The sequence below is a fragment of the Protopterus annectens genome, chromosome 2.part0 (genome assembly GCF_019279795.1).
Source record: "Protopterus annectens isolate FY-2018-M chromosome 2.part0, PAN1.0, whole genome shotgun sequence".
Taxonomy (NCBI): domain Eukaryota; kingdom Metazoa; phylum Chordata; order Ceratodontiformes; family Protopteridae; genus Protopterus; species Protopterus annectens.
Genome location: NC_056728.1, coordinates 596834503 through 596858041, shown reverse-complemented (window position 1 = coordinate 596858041; position 23539 = coordinate 596834503). Strand labels below are relative to the sequence as shown.

Genomic DNA, 23539 nt, shown 5'->3' with positions numbered 1-23539 from the left:
TCAGGTTTAATTATGTTGTATGCCAAAAGGTAATTACTAGAAAATGGAAATCAAAGTCTAAACCAACTGCATTTTAAGTAGTGAATATTATAAGAGAGACAAAGTGGAAGAATGATCTTTAGAAAAGGGAATGAGTAAATTACATCTAAATAAATGGAAATTGTGGGAACAATACATGCAAAATAATGTTCAGGAACAGGAGGAGTGAGCAGAAAGAGAAGGCAGGAATTCAGCAATTTATATAATGTTGGACTGACGTTGTCTTTCTTTGTAACTATCATATGTGAAATATAATGTATGTAAATGGAATAATAATATCTTTGTTTTTGTTTGTTAATGTATGTTTCTCTATGTCACACTGATAATTTAATAAAGATGTTTAATACAAAAAGTCGTATCTTCATAAGGCACTAAAAAGAAATAAAAGAATGCTATTGGGCTTGCAGAAATGTAACCTCAGCAGAAACTGCAGAAAAAAGATCTACAGAGCTAATATCCTCTGCAGAGTCTTCTTACAATAGTGTAAAGAAGAATTTGAGCAAATTTTCTTAAAAGACTGTAAAGAAAATTTGCCAGAGATAGATCTTAAAGTTTTATGGATTAGTTCAGAACTGTACACCAGATGAGAAGATATACGAGCTAATGATTGTGTCAGAGAAATAGAACTGTTATGAGATATAGACATAAATAGTTTGACGGTAGTGATAAATTAGAAAATTCTGCACTAAACATTACAGTCCACTACTGTTTCACATTAAAATATGCACTATTTAAAGAGGAAAAGAATATTATTTTTACTCAGCCTTAAATGCTACGATACATAAGATTCCTAAGCAACATCTAGGAATAAAAATGCAAGAAAAGAACAATTAACTGTCTTGATTGGTCTAAGATATCATAGCAAACTAATGTTTCAAATATGTGAACTCTAGCAAACTTTCAGAAATCAGAATAAAAAAGACAAAATGCTACAACATGAAGTACCAGATCTCCTTTGGACAAAAAGTGGAGTAATAATATCAAGAAGTAGTACAACTGCAAGGAAGCAGCAGGCAGATTGCCATCCTGATACTGGAATATATTTTTGCTAGGTATACCACAAAAGTAATACTAGATAATTGTTTTAAACAAATAAGTAAAGCAGTATAAACATCAAAAAGGAAACACAAAATCCAAAGAATTTTATTTACTCTGTTTACTCTTACACTTCAGCACAGCCTTCAAAGGAGAATAAAAAGATAAAATAGACGCCATAGGCAACCAAGTATTAATAAAACAATAATAAATAAATAAATAAATAAATGCAATGGGGGAATCAAATAAAAAAATATCAAAGAACTATAGCTAAATGCTTACTTCGTACACAAAAACTACATCAGTGTTTGAGTAAGATGAACATACTAAACCACTGATCTTTAATAAAAGTTTTTTTTTTGATTCTGCCAGTTATAAGTATAAAAAGATGAAAAGATAAAAATACACAATGCAAAGTTTAAATTACAGGATAAAAGCTGAAGCACCAGTCAAAAGCTTAGGCAAAAAAAAATAAAAATCAACATCTAACCTAAAAAGACAGTTGTGTAAGTTGAACTTAACACCAGATGATCAAATGTTCACTGCTGCAGTAGCCTTAACTATATGGGTTATATCCTGTCAAGGATATAACAGCTGGACAGCTTCTAATGCTTTAGGGCATATTTCATACATGCAAACTGTCAGGCAGCTCAAGCTGAGCTGACTAAAAGATACATTTTGGTGCAAAGGCCTTCAGAACTTTCCGGCCAGCAGAGAGATCGGCTGAGCCCTGAAAGAACAATCCTAGAAAATAAAAATAAAGTTCCGCACCCTGGTATAGCAAAAAAAAAACCCATCAAAACACGGGGACAGAGAGAGGGATCAACTACTGCAGCAGTGATCATTCTAACATCTGTAGTTATGGTAAGTTCAACTTACACAGCTGTACTATGTTCATCATATTGCTCACTGATGCAATAGCCTTAGCTATATGGATAGATTACCACAGCTACCTATAGCTGGGAGGTGAAATAATAAGAATCCAGGACCCCTGGAAAATGGCTCTAGCAAAGCTTGATCTGGACCTAAAGAATCACTCAAGCTTATAGTACTTTGTAAAAGTATGTACAGAGGACCAAGTAGCAGCTTCTAAAATACTTTAAGGATCCACCTGTTTCCAAAAAGCCACAGATGAGGCTAAAATCCTGATAAAGTGGGCCTTGAGCTGTCTTGAATAGTTTTTTATGGCGAGTATAACAAAAGGCAATAGCCTTAAATGAACGTTTGGAAATAGTCTCTTTTGACACAGGTTGTCCCTTTTTCTTACCTTCACAAGAAATGAACAATTGATCTGAAGATTTGAAAGATTTATTTCTGATAAGACAGTACCCGAGTTGTCTGTGGACATCCAAGATATGGAGTATCCTTTCTCCCACATTTTTAGGTTCCAGAATGAAGAAGAAGAGAGGCTAGTCAGGCTTAAAGTAAACTCAGACACCACTTTGGGTATAAAATAAGTATCAATTCTCAAATAAACCCTGTCTCCAATAGAAAATGAGATAGGATTAACTTAGCATAAGAGCTTGCAACTTAGATACCCTTATTGCAGAGGTCACAGCAAGCAGTAAAGCTGTTTTCCATGTTAAGAACTTCAAGTTAGCCAGATTAGCTGGTTCAAATGGAGCAAGTGTTAACTTATCTAAAACAAAAATTAAGATCCCAAGGAGCAGCCACCAATTTTCTTGAAGGCCACTTATGCAAAACGCCTTTCAAGAACATTTTGACATGATATTACATTGAATGAGGAAGATCCATGATCTGACATGCTGAAATGGACGATAAATGAACCTTGATAGAGGAATAAGAAGGGTCCTAGGATAGTAACTAACCAAATATTGTAAAACCAAAGAACAACTAGCCCTAGATGGGTTTGTTAATATAGGATTTTCTAGCAGCCTTTCTTACCTCCTTTAGTACCTCCTGCATGTCCTCAGTAAGCAAGTGCCAAAAAGGAATTAAGATCTTATAATCCAGACAGTCAATTGACGATGACTGATGTCTGGGTGTAGCAAACACCCCTGTTCTCATATGAGTAGATCCAGTCTGTGAGGAAGCCTGTGATAATTACCTTTGGCCATTTCCAAAAGAAGGGAGAACCACGGTTGCCTGGGCCAAAAGGCAGTCACCACAGTGATCTTGGAGGATTCCTTCTGAAGCTTCAGGAGTACCCTGGATATTAGTGGAATTAGCAGAAAAACATACAGGAATATTCTTGTCTATGGAAAAGAAAAGGCATTTGTCTTCCAGGCCTTCTTGCATGGAATCTTGAAACAGCATCTTTCAAGTCGATTGTTCAAAGAGAAGGCAAAGAGGTCTACTTGAGGAACTCCCCACAGATTTATCAAATCATTGAAGACATTCATGCTTTCATCCTGCTCAGCTTGTCTGCTGCACACTTGTGCTCTGACAGAATGTAGGATGCCTAAAGAATATGATTATGCTGTAAAGCTCCATCCCAAGCTAATATGGCTGCTCTGCAAAAGGGGTACAACCTGGTTCCATCTTGCTTGTTGATTTACTATATGACTGTGATATTGCCTAAAGCCAGTGGGACAGGAAGAGGGGACCAAAGATAGTTCAGAAATTTGAGTGCCTTGATCAGGGTAAGCATCTCCTTGATATTTATGTGCTTGTCTCCGTCTTTGGTTTCCCACACCCCTGCACTTTTATCCCTCTTGAAACTACTCCCCATGCAAACTCCAAAGTGTCTGCAGTGACTGACTGCTTTGGAGCATGGCTAGAGAAGAGGAGACTTAGATTTAAGGATATCTGCTGTCTCCACCGAAAGATTTCTCTTCTGACAAACCTCAGCACTGGGATTGATGGAAGAGTTTTGATAATGCAACCAAAGAGATTTCAGATACCACAATATCATTCTCATGTTGAGTGTTGCCAGGGGTATCATGAAGATCATAGATGCCATGAAGCCCAAAATCCTGAAGTATTCCCCTGCAGTGACTGAAGCCTCAATGCAAAACCTTAGAAACAGATCTAAATAAATATCTATTTTTTACAGTGGAAGAAAGCTGTTTGAACCGAGGTGTCTATTTGGCATCCCAGAATACAGCCATGTGTGAGGGAGTCAAGAAAGACTTTTGAATGTTTGCTTGGAATCCCATCCCATCTTGTGTAAAAGATCTCTCACCCAAGAGAGAGATTCATGACCCTATGTGCTCAGAGGTGACATGTGCCTGACATACAAGGCTATGTCCAACCCGGAATTAATGGACATGCTCCATCTCAAAAAATCCAAATCCACCAAAACCACTAGAGCAAGCAACTTAAACCTTAGCACGGACATAAATAGGACGTGCTGGAGGGATATATTTATCACTCAGACTCCCTATGCTGTGGAATAAAATCCCAGTCCATGTGAGGCAGAGCACCTCGCTGGCTCTGTTCAAGAGAAATCTTGACCTGTGGATGGGAGATCGTAGGTTTACCCCGGGAATCATCTCTGTGTCACTGCTGGACAGAGGCACAACAAACTAATGGGCACAGTATTTTTTCATATAAGGGGTGGCGTAAGCCACAAAAATTTGGGCTAGGCTTATAAATGCCTTAGGGCAGATAGCCTAGTATAAACCTATGAACCTATGAACCTATGTAAAAGAATCCACAAAAAGATAAGCACATTGTCTAAATATGGAAAAATACTTGCACCCTGTAGCCTGAAATGAGACATAACTGGAGCTAGGCACTTTGTGAACACTTTCTGGAACAGTAGATAGCCCAAAGAGTAAGGCAGAGAAGTGATAATATGCTCCAGACACAAAACCTTAAGAAGCATTTGAAGTCAGGATTGATATGGATGTGATAAGCATCTTTTAAGTCTAATATTACCAGGAAACTTGCAAGAGCAAAAAGAGATAACAGGTTGTGAAGTGACAACATTTTGATTTTCGGAACTATCACAAACAGGTTTAGGAATGAAAGATACAGAACTAGTCTCCAAGCATTTTCTTTCTTTGGCACTAGAAACATCCTTGAATAAAAACTCTTCACCACCTGGTAAGGAGGAAGTGGTTCTACCACTCCTTGGGACAGCATGTGATGAAGAACAGGTGGAAACAAAATAGTCTGACCTGGAGGATGAGGAATGATCCCCTGGAAAGGAGGAATTTTCACCCACTGCCATCTATAACCCTAATGAATACTTTTCAGAACCCATCTGTCTGAAACAATCTGTTGCAAAACAGAAAAATGAAGATTCAGATTTTCTGGAAGAAAAAAAGGGGTCAGAGTGGAAGGGGGTCACAAGGTCTCTTGAATAATCATTCAGACTTGTTGGACTGTCCCTGGTTTTGGGAAACTGAAGACTTCTTTTTGAAACATCCTTGCCATTTCTTCTTAAGCTTCTATTTACTTGAATTTTGTAGAGACTGTTTATTCTGTTTTTTTCCCCAAAATTGGATGAGTAGATTAAAAAACACTTTGTAAAATTTGGAAAAGGAGGGTTGAAAAATATTATAAGATTCCCTGGATCAGCTTGCCCCTTTCATCATACATTTCGATCACCTCTGGAGCAGAGGGGCCAAACACCAAATCTCAATCCAATAAATTTAAAATCTCATTTAAACATCATCTGGGAGGTTCTGAGAATGAAGTCATGCAAACCTCAAAACAGTACTAGTGGTCATAGCTTTGGAAAAAGTATCAACATAATCATACACACACTACAAATAATGAGTAGTGATCTGTGCAATAGAAGAAAGTAACTTAAATCAGATTTTTCTTCACAAGAAGAAACTGCAGCTAAAATATTTCTCGTTTCATAATTTGTCAGAACAAACTTTAACATATGAGCCTGACAATTCAAAATTCTGAAACTCAAAGTTATAGAAGTAAACACTTTTTTTCCCATTCCCATCAATAATTTTGCCTTCCTTATCAGAAAGAGTAGGATTAGAATGAAGTGCTTAGCAGCACTGGGATCAACAAAAGCTATAGCTGCTAGGTCAGGTTTGGGAATACTGCAAAAAAAATAAGACTGAGGAACTTTATATATCCTATCTGCCATTTAGAGGCAGCTGGTGTTCATGAAAATTGCAGGCAATACCACACACACATCCTCTAAAGCTGACAGAACAGCAGTAACAACTCAAAGTATTTTCTAAGGGACTGAGACACATCAGTATTCTCCCACTGGAAACATTGGCACATTCTAGCAATAGTCTCAGAGAAAGAAACCCCCCCCCCACGGAGAATCAGAAACTGAGCTCTTCTCTAGGTCTGAATCAAAAATCTGAGGAAAAAAATGCATCTGTCCCCACATCTTCTAGGTTCATTAGATCATAGGTAAATATTATGTGGTCCATTTGGGTCTATATTACGTGGTCAAAAGCGAAATAATAGTGAACGACCACAACTTCGAAAACACCAGAACTCAAAGTTGCAATTGTGGGGAACTGCCCCCCCAAAACACTCGAGATATATATATATATATATATATATATATATATATATATATATATATATATATATATATATATATATATCAACTCCGAGATCCCACTACAGTGAGGAAAGAGAAAACACCCCTATCTACAATACAGTGAGACTCCACAATAACAACTTCGAGTTCTGGTGTTTTCGAAGTTGTGGTCGTTCGCTATTATTAGCTTCCGACCACGTGATATAGATCTGTCCAGTTTTAGCCTAGCCAGTTTCCGCTTTTGTGCTCTGAATAACCTAACCCATTTGGTTACAGAATGACCATACCCATCTCATGGTTGATAAATATATATTACCCATAATGACAATAATTGAGATCATAGCATAGATGATTTGAGGGGACCCCTGCATGGGATAAAGCATTTAGGAGCTGCATCTGTCCATTAATAGTAAAGAGGCATCCCTGGTGTAAGTGTTCTTTCTCCCATCCATAAATCTAAATTGCACTTGAAATTAGACAAGTATGAACTTTATTTTATGTGGATGGGGAGTCTGTTCCACACCATCAGTATTCATAATATTAGGGATCTCCTGCCTAGGGCAGCCCGAAGTCCAACCAGTATACCAAAGCCTTAGGTTTCTTTAAGGTACACCATACGTTACACGTCTGCTACTTGTTTAGCTAGGGCATAAAAGTGATGTCTGGACCAACCATCCTCAGAACTGAAAGCCCCAGTAGGAATGCCAGTCCAAGGAAAAGCTGGAGGTAACCAGTGCATCCAGAAAAGAAATGGACCAGTGAGAGGAGGGAGTGAGTGAATACTACAATAGTGAACAGAAGGACATCTACCGTTATGGTAAGATTTTACACAACTGTACTATATATTTCCATTTCACTGTTGCAGTATTCATTATGTTAGTAAGAGTGCCAAAGCTTAGGAAAAAAACATGGGAGGAGGAAGGACCAGCAGAGCTCTCTAGGAAGCCATGAAGAACCCAAAGGACATCCTCAGAAAAAAGGTGCCTAAAAGGGATCACAACCCTATCACACACAATGTCAGCTGAAGAGTGGACGGATGGGGATGAATGAAAGATCCCTTGTCTTGTGTGAGTGGGTCCACCCTGTGAGGTAACTTGTGATGATTTCCCTTGGCTAAATGCAGAAGAAGAGGGAAACAATGCTGTCTTGGCCAAAAGGTAGTCAAAAACAAGATTTTGGAGGCATCCTGTTGAATTCTGAACAGGACTTTTGGAATGAGGGGAAGGAAAGCATAAAGAAACATCCCCTTCCAAGAAAAAGAAAGGGTGTCCACCAAAGGACCTGGAACTCTGGCACAAAAAAGAGGAAGTTGTCTGTTCAGAGGGGAGGTACATAGATCTATTTGAGGAGTACCTCACTGGTAGATAATGTCCAGAAACATCCCTGTGTAGTAACCATTCATATGATTGAGTTAAGGACCTGCTCAGAGTTTCTGCCACAATGTTTAGACCTGAGGGAATGTAAACTTCCTGAAGAGTTATTTGATACTGGACAGCAAGATCCCATACCAGGACTGCCAACCAGCCAAGAAGATAAGATATTGTTCCTCCCTGTTGGTTTACATACCACATCATTGTGGTGTTGTCTGTAAACACCTTTGAGAGGTCCTGGGAAGAAAAGAGAATGGAAAAAATGAAGAGCCAGCAGAAGGGCTTTTATCTCCTTGACATTGATGTGCTCCTTTTGCTGAAGAGGAGACCAGACCACCTTTAGGCAGCCAAACGCTGCTCCCCATCCCACATCTGAAGCATATGTGAACAGATCCTGAGAGGAAAGAAGGAGATAAAAAAGGAGCTCTAGGATTTAAAGACAACTGCTGGATCCACCATTGGAGTTCCTTCCTGTGACAAAGTAGAAGATGAACTACAAAGTCTAGAGGATGAGCACGCTGAAGCCAAACTGATTTCAGGAACCACTGAAACTTCCACATATGAAGTCTGGCCACAGGGAGCATTGGGACGGTGGATGCCATGAAACCTATAACTCTCAGAAACTCCCTGGCTGAAATGGAAGCCACAGGAAGAAAAGTTTGAAAGAAGGAGATGAGGGTCAAGGCCTTGTGAGGAGGCCGGGATGCCAGCAAAAGCACCATCTGAATCCTGCAACCCAGAAAAATACAGTCCTGAGAAGGAGTCAGAGAAGACTTTTTGAAGTTTATTGTAAACCCCAGGCTCTGAAAAGAGACATGGCAAAATGGAGATTTTGCAACAGGATCTCTGGGTAGGATGCCTGAAACAGCAGTTTGCCCAAAGTAGGGAAATACTTGGATCTCCTGAAGCCTGCAAAAAGCAATCACAGGAGCAAAGCATTTGGTGAATACCCTAGGGCAGCAGAAAGGCCAAAGGGCAAAGAAGAGAACTGAAAATGCCAGGAAGCAACAGAAAAATGCAAAAGCTTCCTGAAAAAGGGATGGATCAGAACATGGAGATAAGCATCCTTGAGCTCAAGAGATACAATATATACCTGAGGAAACAAAAGAGGGAACAAAGTCTGAATGGACAACATTTGAAAAGTGGGCACCTTCAGAAAAGTGTTTAGGTGAGAGAGGTCTAGAACTGTTCTGAAGTACCCTCCTTTCTGGGTACTACAAACATCCTAGAATAAACCTCCTCCCCCTTTGGGACACAGGCAGCTCTTTAACAGTATCCTTGGTCAAAAGGTCTGGAAGCACCTCTGGGAAAAAGGAAATTTGTTCCCAAGGAAGCTGAGGAATAGCCATAAAATGGGGGAAGGGATTTCCACTTCATGAAATACCCCTGGTGAATAATGGACAGAAACCAGGAATTCTAAGTAATCTGTAGCCAAACAGGAAGAGAGAGACAGAGGCAAAGAGAAAGAGGAAAGCGACTGGGAAAAATAGGATAGTCAGACAGCACCTGCTTTATCTGTAAAGGAAGACTTCTGAGGCCCTGAAGTCTGAGTAGCCTTAGCAGGAGGAGCTTTAGGAGGAGGGCAAGATTGCCTGCGAACAAAGGCTAGCTTATTGGGGTAGTTCCTCTGAAATTTAGGAACAGGAGAAACAACACGTTTGAGTTCCTGTTTCCCTTATCCTGAAGGGACTTAAATTAGCAGCAGCTTCACCAAACAAGTGTTTATTGTAAAGAGGGGCAGCCATCAACTTAGCCTTGTTATCTTCAGGCAAAGGTTGAAGCCGAAGCCAAGAATATCTCCTCATCACAGACTCAAAAGCAGCAGCCCTAGAAGAAGCACCTGCTGCATCATAACTACATTTGATGGAATGATGAGCCACCAGGGAGGAAGTCCCTAACAGGGAAAGAGCAGAAGTTTCACCCTCAGAGTCTGGAAACTCAGACATAAACTGACAAGCCTGGGATAGGAGAGCCAACATATATCTGGACATATGGGTTTGATAATTAACAGCCCTAAAAGCAAAGGTAGCCAAGGTATAAACCTTCTTACCTAGCATTTCCATGGTTCTACTATCTTTATCAGAGGGCAGAAGTTTGGGCAAAGAAAGCAATTGGGAGGGCTTGTCAGAGGTGACAGACATGACTGAGAGGTCAGCAGCAGGACATTTGTACAAACATTAACAGTCCTTAGGCACCCTATTAAACCTACCAGGTTTCTTGGGAGAAGGGCACTGAGAGTCTGGAGCTTTATAGGCATTGGAAAATGCATCCAACAAAGCAGCCAAAACAGGAGCAGCAGAAAGTTTAGGAGACTCCATGTGCAGCAAGTCAAAGTACCTCTTATGAATATCAGAGATATGAGCACAATCTCACTTAAAGAACTCCATCATTCTGGAGACTGTGTCCCCAGAAGAAATCTCTTCAAATGGAGTATCATGACTGGTAGATTTCTCTTCCTCAGACCCGCAGTCCAAACAAGGGGAAATCTGAGAAGGCTAAGCAAGGGATTCCTCACTCAAATCTAACTCCTCATCCGAGGAATCCTGTTCCCTAGGTCTTTTAAGTGGAGTAGAGGACCAAAGGGAGGCTGGAACAGAAACACCCTTAAGTGGTTTCAAGTTAAGCAAAGCACTAAACAAACCCTGAGTGAAGGCATGCCACTCACTCTGTGGATTCTTAGGGGCAGAAGAAACACATTTAGTTTTTTTTGTTTCTTCTTCAATGTGACATCTGCATTATACAACTTAGAAGGCTCAGAGCCAGGGTGCCATTCAATAATGATAGTAGGGACTTCTTCTCTGATTAAAATCTGTGGAACATCCCTAGACCCCTCAGAAATTATTAACTGTGGTTCACCCTGAACGTCTGAAATAGACATCTGCAAAGCCTCCTCAGACATGCTTAAAGCTGGATTCCCAGTGGCCTCCAACCCGGTCACAGCAGAGGAATCTGACAACAAATTCAGGCAAATCTCTGGGCATTCACTCACTTCAGGAGAAACTTTTAGCTTAGGCAGAACAGCAGAAGATTCCAGCTTAAGCTTCTTGGCCTTCTTCTTCACAGATGGCTGTCCCGCAGGGTGGGAAGTTCCCTTCATAGTATCTTTTGCGAGAAGCTAAAGATGTTGGTTATCAAGATACAATGCTAAAGAAGAAGAAAGTATACTACACAAAGTTTTAGGTATAAAGGCCTGACAGACAGAACAAGACGTATGGTCGTGTGAGATGCCAAGGCAAAACAGACACTGTTCATAGCAGTCTTTATGGGGAATCTGTCTCCCACACTGGCATTTACCTTTCTTGGATGACATGAAATGCCACACAACAAAAAGACAAATAAAGGAACCCTAACGGGGCAATTACCTGCAATGGCTCGGTGAAACCAGCAACGGAATGTAGGCATTCATACTGACGATCAAGAGATGGTGTTTGGACCATTGGCAAAGAGGTTCTGAGGATGGTACGTCCAGACATCACCTTTATACCCTACACTATGCGAGAAGCAAACGTGTAAAGTATGGCATACCTTAAAGCAACCTAAGGCTTTGGTATACTGGCTGGACGTTTGGCTTCCCTAGGCAGGGGAACCCTAATGCTAGGAATACTGCAAAAGTGAAATGGAAGAACATCTAAGGCTACTGCAGCAGTGATCAATATTTCTAATATCTCCAGTTATTAAAAGTTTAGACCCTAAGGTGTCAGATTATTGTTTTTAAGAATATAAACAGATACAGTCTCCTGACACAAAGCCAGATCTTTCAAATTATTTACCTATCTCTCACTAATATATTTATTTCACTAAAATAGTAGCTTTCAGACTAGACTACTATTTATTTATTTGTCTTTGTTGACTGGGAAAGTCCAACTGGAATAAAAATTACCTTTTCCAGAGGAGGCTTGGGGAGAAAAGTTCCACATTTACATTCATACGTTACAAGTATTCACAATACACAGACATTTTTATTACAATTATTTTACACTGTAGATAGTACTGTGTCTTGGATTACTCTAGAAAGCAAGTAAGCATTTTTTTTCTAAACAGCTAACTACCATGTTATGTCCAGAAAGAAAAAATAAATAAAACAAATGGAAAAAGACATTAATTTACATTTAGTTTTGTAGTCACCAAGTGGAGGTTAAAATGAGAAAGAAAAATAATCTAGTTGCAGACAGGAAAGGAAAAAACAATAGAAAAGTAGGAGAGAAATGTGAAATTGTACAAAGCTCATCATCATAATGGGTTTCACATGTTATGAATTAGGAAGAATATATTGTTTTGTCAGAGCAACTGTAACTTAAGTCCATTATTAATAAGTCCAAATTATCCAGCATGAACTGAAAGAAATGCACAGCAACTGGACTCTTCCTCTTCCCTTTCTTCAAATTGCTGAGGTGTTCCCAAAATCTTACTTTAAGTGCTCCAACAGACTTGCCTATATAGAAAAAACTAATTACAACTTCATCTAGCACTCGGTGCCAGTCCGGAAGTAGTGCCTCACCCACTCAGCTCTTCAAGTACAGAGCACAAAATAAAAAATAAAAAATAAAAAAAAAGGAAGTCTTGAAACGGCCACTAACTTCAACACATTTTTCATTGACTGTATAGCTAAATTATCCTCCACTTTCCCCAACCCATCCATCAATACTAACCACTCACCCTGCACCCCAAACCCTCTCTCTCACCCCCCTCCTCCACCGCTATTCTCACTTAAACCTGTCTCCACCTATACTATAAAAAGACTACTGCAAAAGCCCCTGACAACCTTCCAACAAATTTTCTTCAAATATCAGCCGAATCTATAGCCTATCCCATATCCATCCTCATTAATAGATCCATTCAGGAATCCTATGTACCAGCCATCTGGCGTTATGCATACATAATTCCTCTCCACAAAGGTGGTAAGAACACAGACACTACCAACTCCAGACCCATAGCTATACTCTCTCCTCTCTCTAAAATTCTAGAGAAAGCCATCCACTCCCAGCTCATGCCCTACCTAATCCAGCACAAACTCCTCTCTCCCACCCAGCACGGCTTCCGCCCAGGCCACAGCACCATGACAGCCCTCATTTCCTTCCTCGAAACAGTCAACCTAGCACGTGAGAGCGGCAAATACGTATCTTCTCTTTTTCTTGACCTCTCAAAGGCATTCAACACTATTTCCCATTCCCTCCTCCTGTCCCAGCTCTCACACTTGCATCTATCTCCCTCAACCCTAGACTGGTTCTCCAGCTACCTTTCCACACGCCAGCAGGCTGTACAATGGAAAGAGTCAACCTCCCCTTTCTTACCTACACCCACAGGAGTTCCCCAAGGATCAGTACTTGGCCCTCTGCTCTTCAACTTATTCATTAACAACTTTCACCTCTCCATCCCTGAAGCCTCAGTCATCCAATACGCAGATGACTCCACTATCATCTGCTCAGCCTCCTGCCCCTCCAAACTTCTACTTAATACCCAAACAGCCTTCTCCAAAATTGAATCATGGATGCAATCGCATCACTTGGCCCTAAATGCCAAGAAAACAAAGCTAATGATATTTACTCCCACTAAAACTTCCCAGTTCCACAAAGTCCAATTTTCCATTAAAAGCCACAATAACACCCCTCTTGAAATCTTTCGTTGTACCAAACTACTTGGCATTACCATCGATGAAAACCTAAAATTCGACTCCTACATCCTCTCAGCAATCAAAAAAACCCACCAGAAAATTGGCCTCCTCTACAGACACAACTACTACCTTACTCCATCTTCTTGTCATACCCTTGCATCTACCTTCCTTCTCCCCTCTCTCTTGTACGGTGCTCCCCTATTCTCCAACCTACAACTCGGACTCCGTGCTAAACTTGAGGCTTGTTACAACAAAATCTGCAAATTTACAACCAATTCTAAGAACTCTTCCCATCACTGTCACTCCCTACACACCCTAAACTGGCTAGAACTCTACAACCACTTAAAGTACCTACAACTTACAACAGCCCACAAACTCATCTTTAAACCAGCAGAATGCCCCTCTCTTGCTAAATCTCTAACACCCTACACACCTACCCGTACTCTGAGATCCACAGGCCAAAACCTCCTGCATGTACACAAACCCATCCACCCAACTGGTAAACTACTACTATCCCACACTATAGCCAAACTATGGAACAATCTCCCCACACCACTACGTAATATACCTAACCACAACAATTTCAAATCCATGCTTCTCTCCCATCTCTCCTCCAAATGGGAATGTCCTTCACATGCTCCCACCTAAAGCTCCCACACTACTAACTCCACACCTAAATCATCATTTCGTTGCCTACTTTAACTTAATTCAGAGATCTTGCTCAGAACACCTTTTCATAAATCTTCTGTATGCATGCCTCTGGCCTACCTTACTCATATTCTCAAACTTTCATTGTTTGTTTTTCTTATCCATTGTACCCATAATATTGTTTTCCTCTGTAATATTGTTAATTTGTCTCTATTCGTATATATTTGTATGTCTGTTTGGGGCTTTTTCCCTCGGGTCTCCACTGAAAAAGGGTAATTCTTACCCAGCTGGACCAACCTGGTTAACAAATGCAAATAAATAAATAAATAAATAAATACTGTAGAAAGTTTACTACCTTCCTAAAGATCCACACCTTGCTCAGCTCTTCAACTAAAAAGCAAAAAGAAAAAAGAAATTGTTTTTTTTTGTATCACCATTTCAGTGTAGAAAAAAAGGAGAGAGGAACCCTTGATCATACCCCCCCCCCCAATACTCTGCACCTGGGGGATTGGCCCCTTTTCCCCTCCCTTACTATGATACTAGGATATAATGTCATGGTAGTTTATATAGGTATTTAAAGTAAGAATTCAAGAATATCTTGGGAATATAAATAGTTAAAAACTGAACATCCCTTTTCCTTGCATATTTCTTTCAGTGCCACGTTGGATGAAAAATAGTGCTTTATAGTACATGCTGCTACATATCACAACAAAAACTGGGAATCACAAAAACAGAAAGCCAGTTGCCATTACATCAACTTTTTCCAACTACCTGAAGTTGCCATGTGGCAGAAACACTCACTCAAGAGATCTTAATCTCTTTTGTAAGATAAATAGAACATGTTGGAGGAACAGATATGTTCCACATACAATATCATTACTCTGGAATGGTATTCCTCTCCACATAAACCAAAGTGCTTGTCTTATTCTACTCAAGTGTAATCTGGATGAATTGAGGGGAAAACCACAAGTTTACTCCATGTTTAACATCCTTGTCCCTCATGAATAGGGGTAACTTTTCAATGCCTTCCCAGCTCTGTTTTTTTTCTTTGTACATAAAAATACAAGGGTTAAAACAGCATGGAAGTGCAAGACTAAGCTTCTGCAGATTTTTATGGATCGATATATTATTAAATACAGGTACCTATGAACTTATTGCTGTGGCCATTATATTATAGTTTTTACTTTGTTCACAGTTACACATCTGAAGAGTATATAGTCAATACAGTGGCTATAACTGGTACATATAGATGCATTCTAACAATGAAAATGAATGACCCATGCTGTCATTTCATGATAGTTAATTAGTCACAATGCTACAGTGTATGAAACAAGGTGAATTACTGTGGCCATTATTTACCACAATCAGACATCTGAGCTGCACACAGAAAGTGTGAACTTATATCTATATGTATCTACTTATACATATTTATCTGTGTGTGTGTGTGTGTGTGTGTGTCTATATATATATATATATATATATATATATATATATATATATATATATATATATAATGTATATGTTTATTTATTTACACACATGCACACACAAACATTGACATATAATACAGTATATATCTGTATTACTGTTACAGCTTGTTTCTCCTGGGACCACCCAATGGAAGAGAAGACCTCTATAGCCACTCAGGCTATGATTTCCCTCACGAGCTAGGACAGTAGCAGAGAAGCTGGGGCTATCATACTGTGGCCAAGCTAAGGATTTTGGTTAAGCCCTACCTCCTACTGACGTGCAGGGTTGAGGTCACTAGATGAATGTGCAATGGTGATGTGACAGAAATGGCCACATCTTTCTGATGGTGCATCTTTCTTTGCCCATCCACCTATGGTAGTAATGGTTTCCCTTTTAGGACCGTGTTATCAATGGCAGAACTCATGAGACAGCCAAGCACCCAGCATATCTTCACATTCTTCCTCTGTAACAGGAGGCAGGGAATGACTCATCATTCTTTTTCCTTCTGGCCAAATCCCGCAGGCCTCCAAGCCTCTAACTGAACTTGGGTAATCTGGATCACAGTCATTAGTTCATCCCAATCCACCAATGAAACTGGTTGAAGGGACTAAAACTAGTGGATACAGAGTAAACTTGTAGATGGAATGACAGTGAACCTGCCAACATTTGATCACAGTTAATTATTTATCTAACCTGGCAGGGCTAGTGTGTATTTAAGTGAAGCAAGTTGCAACACATTACTGCTGAAATACACTACTTCAGCTTTTTTTTTAATTAGATCACAATCAGATATCTATGGTGTACACCATCAAAAAACTGGCAGCTGTAACTGGTGGATACAAAGGCAGGCTACTGACGAAAGTGACTGATCCCAACTGTTGTTTGATCACAGGCAAACAGTCACAGATCTGGATGGGCAGTGACATTTTGTGTGTGTGTGTGTGTGTGTGTGTGTGTGTGTGTGTGTGTGTGTGTGTGTGTGTGTGTGTGTGTGTGTGTGTGTGTATGACCTCCATTTCCTATTTGTATGGAGTTTATGATGTCGTTGCATAAGGCCCTGTTTTTTGCTGATTTCTGATCACTGCTTGGCTCATGGTATACATGAATTAAGATGATAGAAAATTATCAAAAATGCACCACAAAACATGGTTTGGTTTCTGGAAATGGAGCAATCCAAGATCCAAATCAATTGTAATTGTCTCCTACAATAATGCTATCAGAACTCCAGCAAAATTAATCAGTTTCTCCAGCAAATTCTAGGCTACCTTGAAGTTTATGACAGTGGCAGATTATAACAGGAGATGGTCTATCCATCTGCCTAGTACAGGAGCTTCTTACTTGACTAATTATAAGGTGTCACTATTCTCCTAAAGAAATATGTGTCACCTATATTCCTTTGACCAGGATGCACCATTTTATTTCAGTTTGTGTTTTTACTTTTCATGCAGCAAGCCCAGAGACCCTGCTAGACATATGGGGGTTTTCTTGCCCTCTCAGTTTTTTTGTCTGCACAATGCTTCTGGGCAGACTTGTTCTGATGGAGCTCAACAGCTAAAGATTTCTAGCTCACAAATGTTGAGCTATACAAAGTACTGCCACAATCTCATTGAGAAAATGTTTCTCAAACCAGTGGCAAAACTCTGAAATTAAGGAAATTATTTGTAATGGTCTTATTACTACTGTGATTCTACAAGCTTAGACTTGGGATAATGCCATACTGAAAAAAAAAACCTACATCTAAATCAGCGCTCAGTGTCAGAAAGCTTGTTCAAGAATCTAATATACTACAACAACCATATAATGTTTATGTACTCTCTAAATGTGCAAGTGATTATTTTGTTAAAGTCAGTATCAAAACTAAATATTTAATCTATTGAGCATATTGTTATTCATCACATGACACCCAGTATAAATATAGCCTATTTACAATACAAGCATTTAAGCTGAGTCTATATTAAATCATTGACCGCTTAGTATGTTGAATGCCTAAACGACAGCTAAGGGTCAAAAACTGACAATGTCGAACGACCAGTTAAGCAAATTCTTTCATCGGGAAAGAATTTGCTTGGCCATTATCAAGAGTTTGCCCTTTCCCCAATGTACGACGATGTCAGAGTTGGTATATTTAGTTGGGGGGGGGGGGGGCAGAGGCTTGGAAGTTTGTGTTACTTTGGCATGGTCAAGCAAATTCTTTCCCAATGAAAGAATTCGCTTAACTGGCTGTTCGACATTGTCAGTTTTTGACCCTTAGATGTCGACATTTAGGCATGCGACAAGTTAAGTGGTCGATGATTTAATATAGACCCTTTAAGTCCATATAGTTACAGCATTCTTCTTTTAAAGATGTGGCATGTGTTCACATGAAAATATAATAAAGATAATGTAGTTGTGTCTTTAAATAGGAGTTACCTGTAACTGTGCTTATGTGGCATGTCACTTTTTTTCAGGCATGTAAAGCCGTTGTTGATGCATATCTTGTCTAATGCTTCTTCAGTCACTCCTCCTGCCTATGCATGTACTTAACAGTATACATATATTTGCACTCAGCACACAAGCAGCACACCTGTCTCTATAAAGTGAGGCTGAACCACTGGCACAGCACATCTCTCTACATAACTCGTGCACATATCAACAGTAAATGGTAGTTGATGGCAAATAACAGAGAAATTAGTGTATTCAAAATTATTACTGAAAATAGTATGGATAAGCATTAGAAGGAAATTTATAACATGTGCCCAAATAATGTTATGTACCTTACCTGCAGTTTCACCCATATTTTGTACAGGTAAATCTTCAGTGGCAGTAATCTGAGGTATGTCTTCAAAGTAAAACACACTTTTGCTGTCTTCCTGGGACATCTTGCTTCCACAGAAGGAATGAACTGTGTTTCTGCAAATACAACTTAAAATTCAGGTTAAAGTGACTACACAGTCTTAAAACAAACAGTCGTAACTGTACCTGCACTCTGCCACCTTATATATGTTTTATGTTGTGTACCTTTATAGTCTTCTGCTTAGCTCCAAATTTCAACAGTCTGAATAAAATACTCACTATGAGGTCCTTTTGAGTTGCCTACAAATCACCAGAACATTCAGTTATACTACTTAAATGGGAGACTTAACTTATGACTATTTAAGCAGGTAAAGAATTCTGAAAAAAAAATTTTCTTTAAATTAAACTAAAAGTATAATCAAGAAACCTGTTTTGCAACTAAATAAAACTCATTACTTAAGATTTTTAAATATTTTCCTTTTGACAAAGCAGACACTTTTGCAAATGAAATACAAATATCACATCTCTGTCATCACATAGACAACCTGTTTGGTACACAGGCACAAGGCTATTGACAAAGCTTAACTTCAAACTAAGTCAACCTTATCATTATTTAACATTAAATACCAGTGTAAGCTGCAATTTAAATGCAGTATGCCTAAACAGTGACCTAACAGGTAAGACCACAGATGTCAAAATAATTACGATGTAAGCCAGAAAACTTCAAAAGTTGTTGTTGTTGTGTCTTTCGTCTTTTCCCGGTTAGGGGTCACCACAGTGGAACTCCGGTCCGCTAATGATTGGCAGCTGATTTTTACGTGCAGAGTTGTCAGCCCTGACGCACAACCTTCAATGAAGGTACGCCCATTTACGCATGCCTCCATGGAGAAGAAGCTCTACCTGAGAATCGAACCAGTCAGCGTCTTACTGTGAGGCGACAATGCTACCACAGCACCACCACCGCGGATAGAAAACTAAAACACAGAAATCTTCTCCATCAATTCATGCTTATACGCCCCATACAACTCCATAGTCACCATGTGAACAACCTCTGCCATCTACAGAGTTTACTAGGCACACAGGGAATGAAAGCAGATTACCAGGCCTATCTTCCATATCACATAAACACACGCAGACACAAACATACAGGGACAGTTTAGTCAATCCACCTACTGCATATGTTTGCTGCTGGAATAAAAATTGAGTACATGCAGACACTGCCCAACTGAGAATCAGAACAGAGAACCTCTTGCTGTGAGGCAATCACTGTGACACCTAGAAGCCTTATCAGCCATCTCCAAAGGTCTACTAAATGAAAAAGATTTTACGATAAAATATAATACCCTCCTACTACTGATATTTTCTGTAGTGACAAAGCTCTGGTTTAGGAAAACGGTTCTTGTTCTACAGCCTACTATCAGATTAACCATTCAGTCCTTCAGATACAGTGGCCAACTGAAGTGACACTGCTGACGACCATCTTGGTTATCTCTTCACTTGGCTTGTGGAAACTTGTTTGAGTAGTGATATTTATTTAGTTTATATTTGTTTACTGGGAAAGTCCGACTGGACACAAGTCCTTTTTCAGCAGGCTTGGGGAGAAAAGCTCCAAGATTAACAAATACATACAAGAGAGAAACAAATACAGCCAAGTGAGAAGCAAATACATACAAGATAGTGGTTTCAGACACAATAAGTAGAGCAACAGTAATTTACATAAAAATGGTTCTTTACATTTAGTGGATGTATCCAAATGATTATGTACAGTTAAAGTGAAACTACCATTAATGGTAGATCATGCTAGTAGAATAAGAGTAATGATAATAGAGCAAAAAGGAGGAATAGGTTATCCAGGGGAGTTGCAGGTGCAGAACCAGGTGTTAGTAAGGTGCGTTTTTAGATGTTTATGTTGATGAGTTTGTTACTAGTGAGTTAGGTAGATTATTCCAGTGTTTGGAGATGTAGTTGGAAAAAAGTGAATCACCTGCTGAACTGTTAGCTTTGGTGGTGTGTAGAAGTAGTTTGTTGCTGGAGCAAAGGGGTCTTGAGGAGGAATATGGCTGAATAAGATCTTTGAGCGCAGGTTTTTTTTTATGATTGATAGAGTATTTTGTGGGTGAAGGTAAGTTGATTAAACAGAAGTTGTTGAGGGAGTGCAAGCCACTTGAGCTGCTTACATGATGAACCGTGATGTGACTTGTATGAGGCATTAGTGGCAAAGTTGGAGATTTTATAGTAACAGGCTTCTAGTTTGGCTAGATCTGTCTTGCGGAGGTTGTTTAAGATTTGGGAGGCATACAGGAGAATTGAGAGGAGGTGGGTACTAGCAATGGTGGCTTCTGTGTTATTTGTAAGAGACCTGTTGATTTTATTTGAGGAGACCTATTTTTTGTGAACTTTTGTAAAGGATTGGGCAATAGGAATATCAAATTTCAGGTTACTGTCAATTTCCACTCCTAGTAATTTGGTATGGCTTGTTGGGGTGATAATAGTTTTATTTTTAGAGAGGATACTGATGGTTGTGGATGGGGAGGTGCATCTGGTTGGGTGGAAGAGAAGAAGTTTTGTTTTGTTGGGATTTAGGATAAGTTGGGAGCTAGTGAATCAGGATTCGGCGGATAAGAAGAAATCTTGAGCAATGGTATGGAGGTCTTTGAGGGAGGAAGCTGAGCAAATCAGGGTAGTGTCATCAGCATACTGAACCACTGAAGCCTGGGGTATAGCCAAGTGGAGCTGGTTGGAAAAAACAGAAAAAAGAAGAGGACCAAGGATGGAGCCTTGGGGAACCCCCCTAAGGTGACAGGGCGAAGGGGAGAAATATCTTGTTTCCAGTGGACAGCCTGTTGACATTCTGCTAGGTAACTTTGGAACTAGGTGATAGTGGGGTGACTGAGGCTAAGAGAGGAGAGGACATAGATGAGTTTGAGTGGTTGACCATGTCAAAGGCCTTGGGCAGGTCCAGGAATATGGCTGATACAAATTGACTATTGTTTCTATGTTGGTTAACTGTGTTAGTAACAGACAGTAGGGCTGTCGTGGTGCTGTGAGAGGGGCGAAAACCATGTTGAATATTAGATAGGGCCTTCTGTATAAGGAGATAGTCCATAAGCTGGGTGTGTACGATCCTTTCCAGAATTTTTGAGAGAGGGGATAGAATTGCAATTGGGCGATAGTTTGTTAGTTCAGTGGCATTACGTCCGTTATGTAAGGGTAAGACGTGGGAAATTTTCTAGATGGTGGGGACTTGACCTTCAGATAATGACCTGTTTATAAGTATGGATACAGGGTATGTGATCACTTCTGCTGCAATTTGCAGGAATTCAGCAGGGAGACTGCCAGCATCTAAGGTAGTGGGCTTAAGTTTTTTAGTAGTTTTTTGATGAAGTTAGTGGAGACTGGGTTTAATGTAAACTGGTTGTTGCTTTTGGGTGGATGTAAACTGTTGTGGTTTGAGGTAGGAGGGGTGTGATTTGGGGCTGGTCTGGGTCAGTGCAAGTTGTTGAACTAATTCTGTAAAGTAAGTATTAAATTGAATGGCTAAGTTCATGGAGCTGTTTGTTGTTGTTGGGGTGGGAGTGGTTGACTTTCCAGGATGCAATGTATTGTTAACCACTGCCCAGGGTTATTTTGATGTTTATTCTGTATGTTGTAATAGTATTTGCTTTTATCTAATTTTACTAGTTTTTTTGCTTTATTTTGGAGTTCTAGGAAGGTTTGTTTAGTTATATGGGATTTGGTTTTACGATACCGTTCCCAGACTTTATCTCTGGTTCTGAGTAGGGATCTGGATTCTTTACTTAGCCAGGGTGCGTATTTTGATTCCTCTCTAATGGTTCTGGGGGTGGGGGGCATGATAGTTGAGTATGTTTAGGAAGGTGGAGTTAAAGGAGAGAACAGATTATTCTATATGCAGGTGCTTAAGAGGTTCGCAATTGTAGCTTTTTAGGGCAGAGATAAACCTGTTTGGATCAAAGTTTTTTTTGTTTCTGATTAGATGGATGGAGGGCTGGCAGTTTTGATGAATGCAGTTTCTTAGGAGAAAGGTTGGGTTGTGGTCACTAAGACAGTCAGGGAAGCACCCTGAGTGGAATGAGAGATTGGGTGTGCTAAGCAAAAACTAATCAAGGATGGATTGACGCTTAGAAGTTTTATCAGTACTACTTGGTGACATGATGAGTTGTGTGAAGCCGTAAAGGTTTACATGGGATGTAGGGTTTGCACAGGAACAAAGGAGCCAATCAATATTAAAGTTGCCCATTAGTATAGCTTTTTGTGGGAGAGATATGGAGATCCATTGTAGTATACTTTCAAGTGTGGCGATATTGTTGCCTGGTGGAATACACCCAGCTATGATATTTAGGTGTTTTCTGGGGTTACTTGTTAACTTAGCAAATATTAATTCTGTAGGAGTATAACTGTTAAACTAGTAGTGATATGGATGGAGTGTTGTATTAAAAGGCTTAATTTTGAGGTTGAGCTGGTGTGTGAGGTTGCAGTAGATAGGGAATAATGTATGAATAATAAAAGCAGTAGGGAGAGATATAATGTTAGAGAAGTGTAAGTGGGTGCTTTGGTAGGGTTTTTTGGCAGTATTGTGTGCTGTGTACTTCTACCTGACTGGAGGGGGTGGAGAGGGGAAGATGAAGTAAGAGGAGGGACTAATGTCGTGGGGTGTGGAACTGGTTGGTGTGATGTAGGATTGGGTGTTGTGTGGTGGGTGTGGTTATGCTTAAGTATAAATTTAGGTGAAGTGGGGATGGGTGGTAACTGGGGGTAGGATAGGGGAGCGGAGCAGCTACAACTGATGGAGGCAGATCATAACAGTAAGTCAGCCTAATAAAAAACTATCTACAAGTTGGAAATAAGGTAGGCAGCAAGTCAGTGCCATCTAAGACACCAAGGTAAAGAGAAGCAGAGGTAGTGTTTAATTTAGCAAAGAGGACCTACTGAGAATTTAAGTACAGTAGTATGGGTAAAGGAATGAAGAAATAACTTTGTGGAGAGGGAGTGGGGCAAGGGACAATTTTGCTGGGCTATTTCTTTGTAAGTGTGCACTTACTAAAGATAACAAAAGTCCAAACTGGGAGTAAACAAACACGGCTCTCTTGATATTAAATAAAAGACAAAACTTTTATTCAGGTATAAACTAGTGAGCGCTTT

The 23539-nt window shown here is 39.7% G+C and overlaps 1 protein-coding gene across 3 annotated transcripts in view; it reads right to left on the bottom strand.

Moving 5' to 3' along the window:
- Nucleotides 1–23539, bottom strand: part of TBC1D2 (TBC1 domain family member 2) — a 1250316-nt gene that overhangs the window by 819665 nt on the left and 407112 nt on the right. For all 3 annotated transcript variants that reach the window (XM_044060977.1, XM_044060978.1, XM_044060979.1), the window contains one exon: nt 18366–18496. In XM_044060977.1, the coding sequence (XP_043916912.1) occupies nt 18366–18496 (131 nt within the window). The remainder of the gene's footprint in view (nt 1–18365; nt 18497–23539) is intronic.